The sequence below is a fragment of the Maniola jurtina genome, chromosome W (assembly GCF_905333055.1).
Source record: "Maniola jurtina chromosome W, ilManJurt1.1, whole genome shotgun sequence".
NCBI lineage: Eukaryota > Metazoa > Arthropoda > Insecta > Lepidoptera > Nymphalidae > Maniola > Maniola jurtina.
Window position 1 is genome coordinate 2,471,010 of NC_060057.1, and position 8,081 is coordinate 2,479,090.

The 8,081-nt window shown below is 41.6% G+C and overlaps 1 protein-coding gene across 1 annotated transcript; it reads right to left on the reverse strand.

The window, feature by feature from the left end:
- Positions 1 to 1,617: 1,617 nt before the first annotated feature.
- On the reverse strand, positions 1,618 to 3,377 carry LOC123879937. Its single transcript, XM_045927799.1, has one exon. It carries the CDS (start codon positions 3,346 to 3,348, stop codon positions 1,879 to 1,881), a length of 1,470 nt encoding a protein of 489 aa, XP_045783755.1. The 5' UTR covers positions 3,349 to 3,377; the 3' UTR covers positions 1,618 to 1,878.
- Positions 3,378 to 8,081: the final 4,704 nt, after the last annotated feature.

Genomic DNA, 8,081 nt, shown 5'->3' on the forward strand with positions numbered 1-8,081 from the left:
CCCCGTCACAAAAACTAAGAAAACTAGAAAAGAGCTGATTGATAACTTTCAATCGGCTGAACCGATTTTCTTGGATTATAGCTAAGAACACTCTCGATCAAGCCACATTTCAAACAAAAACTAAATTAAAATCGGTTCATTAGTTTAGGAACTACGATGCCACAGACAAATACACAGATACCCAGATACACACGTCAAAGTTATAACACCCCTCTTTTTGGGTCGGGCGTTAATAATTAAATTAGAAACAAACTACGTTTGTGTGGAACTAGGGAAGGAGAGAGCACCGTTAAACTTTCGATAAGTGCGAACAAAGGGCTCTGCATAGTGCATGCGTAACGTTTTAGAATTTTCTACATTTTTCCAGCGTAAATCTACCACCCATAACGTTTGTTAGTTATGTGCGAAAATTAGAAAAACAACAAAATCCACCAAACGCTTCGAGCGGTGCTGCATTTATTTCAGAACTTCACCGTAAAATACCTATCAAAAATAAAACGTTAAAAATCATTAAACCGTCCGTCAGAAATTGGAAAAACATTTTCACGGACCTCGGTACAGATACAACGGTCAATATGTTTTCTTTTTACCTTATAATAACTACGTGATAGTGGCCGTGGCCTTGTTTATAGAAGTTGAGTCTCTAGAATAATATCACTATGATTAGAATCGGAGTGGGCAGGCCCCGCACACCCGTCGCGCTAACTCCCACCTCGTACCCCGATTGCCATCTCAACCTGTCGCGTAATACACTAGTATTTTTATTATTTATAACTACATAGTATAAAACAAAGTCGCTTTCCGCCGGCTATCCTTCTGTACGCTTAGATCTTTTAAACTAAGCAACGGATTTTATTGCGATTTTCATCAACAGACAGAGTGATTCAAGAGGAAGGTTTTAAAATCGTTTTGATATTGTTTTGTGTAACGATATTGTTTAAGTACCTACTCGTATGCCGGAAGAAAGAAAGACTAGGTATATCCAGCTGTGTGTTTCTATCGGCTGAGGTTTTGTCTCTGATCTTGTTTATTAATGAACACGAAAAATCCGTAACACTTTTAAAGAGTCAGTAATAAAAAAAGTCTACTCGCCATAATAGAAGTGCAGTCTTTGGTTGCACGGTTTTTAATACTATACTTTCTCGTTTTGATAACGCATTGTTCACGTTAGAGGGAATTACTTTGTCCCCTCGTATTATATCCCACAAGTGTTACCCCCGCCACTTGTGAGCGACACGGCGGTCGGAGTACACCTTAGGCTGATCACACACCTACGCGAATACCGACACAATATGCACGCAAACCGTCACAATACACAGCGGTCTTTGTTGCTGACTGTATTGTGTTCTATTAACAGTTAATGTGCACTTAGGTACATAGAACGATGCCTTTCGTTATAATATTTTTGACGTGACAACGTCTTATAATTCGATAGAGCCGGCTGCACGCACGAAAAAACATGACTCATGCGGCGTTACCTCGCTCTGAGGCGTTCCATGTAAGGCTTGAAGTGCAAGCGAGAGTGCGGAACGAGCGACAAAGAAGCACAATCGGCCTTTGTTGTCACGTTCAACTATCGTCAGTAAACCGACTGTTTGATTGTTGGTGGTATTCGATGTTTGTAGACTTTACTAGTAAAACTGTTTTGCGAATACGTATAATAACGTTTATTTTAACAATAATTGCTACATTGATGCAAAATTAACAATCCTTTTTCGAATATATAAAAATCAAAGTGACAAACGTCAGACGTGACATTTGTCATTCGCCACAGACTATTTCAGTTTTTGTAAGGCCATAAGCACAATAAGTTTTTAACGTCTGGTACACACGAACACTCCCCCGGCCTTGAAAGGCATCACTTTCAAAGGTTCTCAATCACTTGGTACCGGTTGGACTGGTTGGAGCAGTTGGATTCGGATCACACGTCACTGGTAAGGGGCAGATCTTCGAGAACGCTCGCCGTACCACGTTGCCATTAGCCATGCGTATGGATGCTACCCTAGAGACTCCGTCCTTTCCGGGGAAGATGGCGACGATGCGGCCCATACTCCACTTCAGACGGGGATTGTTGTCCTCCTTTATGAGCACAAGTGTGTCTTCTTTTAAACTGTCACCGGCCTTGTTCCATTTGGTTCTCACTTGGAGCTCGGAGACATACTCTTTGGACCACCGGCTCCAGAAGTGCTGTCGGGCTTGCTCGACTCGCTGATAGCGCGTGAGTCGATGCGCTGGTACTTGCTCGTAGTCTTCACAGGCTGGCGACGTCAGCGGACGGCCAACCAAGAAGTGTGCGGGTGTGAGAGGGGTGAAATCGTTCGGATCAGTCGACATAGGAGATAGGGGACGGGAGTTAAGGACGGCTTCTACCTGTGCCAACACCGTGCTAAACTCCTCAAATGTAAAATTTGCATTGCCTACAACCCGTCTAATATGGTGCTTGCATGACTTTACCCCTGCTTCCCACAGCCCTCCAAAATGCGGGGAATATGGAGGGATAAACTTAAACTTAATGTTATTGTTTATAGCGAATTCTTTAATCTCATCTGCGCAATTAGCTAAAAATTTTGAAAATTCTGTCATTAGACCAGTAAAATTCCTTCCATTATCAGAGAAGATCTCGGCTGGCTTGCCACGCCGCGAGACGAAACGCTTTAGCGCCAGCAGATACGCATCAGTCGATAAATCTCCGACTAACTCGAGATGAATAGCTCGTGTTGCAAAGCAAACGAACAGGCTAACGTACGCCTTTATTAATTTAGCGCCTCTTCCTTTGCGATTCAGTACGAATACTGGCCCAAAATAGTCAACTCCACTAACTGCAAATGGAAAACTTGGAGCTAGACGCTCGGCTGGGAGGTTGCCCATTATTGGCGTTAGAGTTTTACCGCTTAACCGTGTGCAAATTATACACTCGTGCACAACCTTTTTTGCGAGGTTCCTACCACCGATAGGCCACCACGACTCTCGAATGGTAAATAGCAGCAACTGTGGAGCTGCATGCAGTTGCCGTAAATGTTCATATCGGAATAACAAATAGGTGAAAGGATGCTTTGCTGATAAAAGAATGGGGTGTTTCTTATTATAATTGAATTCGGAAGCATTGTATAAACGACCGCCGACTCTAATTAAATCATTTTCATCAATGAATACGCTTAACTTCATTAACTGGCTCCGTTTTGCTAATGGTTTATTATTGCGCAAAGTATTATATTCCGGAAATGATTCCTGTTGCGATAACCGAGCAAGAGTATTTACCGCTTCTCTCAGCTCATCCACATTCAGCGCACCGGACAGTTTGTTGCTCGGTGATTGCGCATTGTGTATGAAACGCTTAACATACGCCATAGCGCGCTGAATGCGACTGAACTGGGAGAATCTGGAAAATGCGATAACAGGATCAATGTACTGACCTTCCTGAGGATTAACATTTTGGGTGTGTAAAACTTTAACCTCCGGTAGGTCAGCAACCTTACTAGCCGTAGGAGTCCTAATCGCGCGCGGCTTGAAATTAGGATCACGAAAAAACTGTGGGCCTTCCCACCACAGGTTTGATTTTTCGAGTGATTTGAGATCAACACCCCTCGATACTAAATCTGCTGGGTTATCCTGAGTCGCTACATGATACCACGCATAATTACGCGTCATCTCTTGCACTTCAACTACTCTATTTTGTACGTAAGTTTTAAGTTGATAGGGCGCCATACGTAGCCACCCTAGTACAATGGTCGAATCGGTCCACAGAGTGACGTCATCAAACTCACAACGCAATGATTCTATTATTTTAACGCAAAGCTTAGCACCTGTTACGGCACCACACAATTCCAACCTCGGAATGGTTAAAGGTTTCAAAGGAGCTACTTTTCCTTTTGCGTATAATAACCTTACCGATACGCTGCCGTTTTGTGTTAATGTGCGTATATATGCACACGCCCCATATGCCTTTTGCGAGGCGTCGGTAAATATGTGCAATTCCGCGCGTATGTGGTGCTTAGTAAACGTATGACGCGGTATTCTTAAACAGCTAAGCACGTCTAAATTACTAAGAAACCTTTTAAATTCGTCAGCTACCTCTTCTGGCAATTGCGTATCCCAGTCAGTTTTAAGTAGCCACAGTTTTTGTAACAGAATTTTGACGGTCATGATAGTAGGGCTTAATAGACCTAAAGGGTCAAAAATCTGTGAAATCGTAGACAAAATCAGGCGTTTAGTAATTTTAGTTGAAGGTAATCGAACTTTAGATTGATAGTTAAGTTGATCGGATTGACTTATCCAGCTCAATCCCAACGTCTTTGATTGAGGAGGATAAGTCAATCCGATTCCTGGTTCTCCTAAAGACAAATCTTTTAACGTATGAGACGACGGTAAAGAATCGTTTTTGAAATTAAAGACCCACTTTCGAAGTGGAAAACATCCTGTAGATAAAACATTCGCTGTCTTTTCGCATAACTTTAACAATTCATCTTTATCGTCCGACCCTGTTATCATGTCATCAACATAGAAATCATGTGTAATAATTCGCTTTACATCCACATCATTGCATTCCATAGCCAACTGCCGTAAGCATCGAACGCTAAGAAAAGGTGCCGATGCCGTCCCGTACGTCACCGTGTTCAGCCTATAAATTTCCAATGGAGCCGCAGGATTAGAACGCCATAGGATAAGTTGAAGGTCACGCTGACTGACATCTATTAAGACCTGCCTGTACATTTTTTCTATATCGGCGCAAGCTATGTAGGCGTTTTCACGAAACCGCAGTAAAATTGCAAATAAGTCACCTTGAATAGGTGGGCCAACCATTTGTAAGTCATTTAGGGATTTATCACTGGTGGATTTGGCGCTTGCATCGAAAACGACGCGTAATTTGGTTGTGGTACTATTTTCGTTAAACACACAGAAGTGTGGCATGAAGTAATGTGGAGTTGGAAAATCGTGTATACGATCCATGTGCCCCAGGCTAATATATTCGTCAATAAAAGCCTTGTATAGCTGCGCGCAATTCGTTGAACGAGAAAGTCGTTTTTCCAGAGCGACTAAACGCCTGTATGCTTGTGTATACGAGTCACCTAGTAAGGTGGGAGACTCGCTGAATGGTATTTTAACAATAAATCGTCCCTGAGGATCGCGCCTAGTATTTAGGACAAAGTCTTCTTCGCAAGCGCGCTCCACCTCAGACTGCACATGAAAGCCAGGGGAAACTTCTTCAAGCTCCCAGAATTTGCGTAACTGGGAGTCGATTGAATGTAATTGTGTGTAGTTACAAAGGATAGTATTAGAAATAACCGGTAAGTTATTTATCGGTCCTGAAATGACCCAACCTAATTTTGTGTTTTGTAAGAAGGGGCCACTCGCAAGGGGAATTTTCCCTTCGCTTAACAAGTCCCAAAAGTGATCAGCACCTATTAAGATGTCTATGTCAAAACCGTCCAGGTATGAAGGATCAGCTAGCGTTATGTGATGCGGAATTTTAATTTGGTTGAAATTAATAGGTATAGATGGCGCCGGTGGTGTTATTTGCGGTAACACCAAACATTGTACATGGGTAGAATAATCGTCATTTAATGATCGAATGTTAATTTTGCACGATTGAAAACATTGTGTGACGGAATTTCCTATTCCTTGTATTTTCCGTGTGGACTGTATTAATGGCGTATTAATTTGGTCGCAGATTGCCTTTCGTATAAAGCAACACTGACTCCCGCTATCAAGCATGACGCGGCATATAATAGTTTTTCCCGAATCATCTGTTACTCTGACTAGCGCTGTCGATAACAATACAGGTTGTGTGAGTGACGCCTGCGCGCATTTGACGTCTGTCCCACTAATAACCTGTGACGAGTAGGTCTGAACCGATGTGCATTGAGGGGAGTCACTGATGCATTCATTCTGCGCTGGTGCTAGTGGTAGTGCCACTTGACCTTCAGTTGCGCTGCGTTCGCGATGGATAATTGTGTTATGTTTGAGGTTGCACTTCCGGCAGGGCCCGAACCTACAAACGTCCGGTCCGTGCCCGGCACGGAGACAATTCACGCATAATTTATTTTTCTTAATAAAATTAATTTTATTGTCTATGGTGGAGTCCAAAAAGGTCTGGCATGAATATAGGTTGTGAATGTCTTTACAGTACGGGCATGATCTCTTAAACTGTTTGTCCAAATTAGAAGTGGACACATTGCAGCGTACCTTGTTACCCGAAGTATCCCTATTGCCTGGACTATTATTTGAATTTTTTGTAAATTTATTAAAATCTTGATTATTTTTACTATGTGACACGTGTAGTGTTTCCAACATGTCAGCCCTTGCCTTTAAAAACTCCAACAAATGAGTCACCTGTACTACCACTTTGCCGTCCTTCTGTTGTTCGCCTAATCCTAACTCACTCCTATGTTTTTCCCATGCTCGCTCCGTTGAGTCATCTAGTTTTGACACAACCATGTAAATTATAAGTGTGTCCCAATGTTCTGTGGGCTCGCCTAGTAACTTCAGGGATCTTAGGTTCTTTAACACAACATCAATTAGTTTGCGCAACAATACAGGCGACTCCTTTGATACTTGTTGAATAGTGAACAACGCTTTAACATGATTATGTATCAGTAGCCTACTATTATTATATCTATTCATAAGTAATTCCCAGGCAACAAAATAATTATCTGGTGTAAATTCAATTGAATTAATAACTAGTGCGGCAGGGCCCTTAAGTGCAGACTTAAGATAGTGAAATTTTTGAATTATACTTATAGTATTTGACACATGAATGAGAGACACATAAGTATTCTTAAACTCGAGCCACTGTTCGTACGAACCATCAAAGGAAGGTAAGTTGATAGTCGGCAGCTTTACCGCCTGATACGCATCATGATTGTCCCTACACTCATTTCTCACAGTAGATGGCACGGACTCAGTGCCTAAGATGCACTCGGCTTGAGCTATGATAGCATAATATTTGTTTTCAAAGCATTCCCTCTCTTCAAGCTGCTCATCATCCTCTGAGTCTGGAAGGAGTCCATCTAACTTCATTTGAACTTGATTGAATTCAGACAACAAGTTAGATGCACCTTGTATTCTTAAATTTAATTCTGCCCGCTTACTGCGGTCTAAAACCTGATTTTCAAAGGAACTTACATATGCAGATAATTTAGTTAATCTGCCCTTTAAAACCCCCCTTTGTTTGATTAACTCTTTTATTAATTGCGCAGATGGGTCTAACAATGGAGATTTAGGCAAAGTAAGATCAGTTTTAGACATTTTGTAGTTTGTAAACAAGAAGTAAAGTCACAGCAAAGTACTTACATGTAAATGTTGTAGCGCGTAGATAAATAGCGTTAGATTGTTGAACACTGTGTTAACACAGGAATTAGGAATATAGGATAAGGATTTAGATGGGATGTCTTGGCTGGCACGTCTCACCGAGTCGCTTTGCGGTGATGCGAAGTCGCGTATTTGGTTCGAAGCTGACCAATAATTTGTTTGATTGTTGGTGGTATTCGATGTTTGTAGACTTTACTAGTAAAACTGTTTTGCGAATACGTATAATAACGTTTATTTTAACAATAATTGCTACATTGATGCAAAATTAACAATCCTTTTTCGAATATATAAAAATCAAAGTGACAAACGTCAGACGTGACATTTGTCATTCGCCACAGACTATTTCAGTTTTTGTAAGGCCATAAGCACAATAAGTTTTTAACGTCTGGTACACACGAACACCGACTTTACAGACAACCAATTTTTTTTTCGCTTATAACTTGATCTTCGCTTAGGTAGGCATAAAACGACCCAAATACTTACTTAGAACAGAAAAAACAATAGACCACATCATAAGTTGCCTCTAGTACTAAAGTATTATATAAAATACTATATAAGAACTTTTGCGCGACCTCAGTCAAATGACCGAATCGGTCATGACTGACACAGGACTACGTTCTAGTGTCGAGCGGAGCGGAGCCAGCGAGTACAGTCATGGCGAATCGCCGGTTTCTATTTCTTTGGGGTAGGTACAAAGCAGCAATAATTAATACACTCCGCATTTTGGGAGTCGTCTGTACAGTAAGGCGCTTAGTACGATACTGAAACGAGCC

Coding starts and splice junctions, on each gene's coding strand:
- LOC123879937 (XM_045927799.1), bottom strand. CDS start 3,348: ATGGCGTATGTTAAGCGTTTCATACACAATGCGCAATCACCGAGCAAC.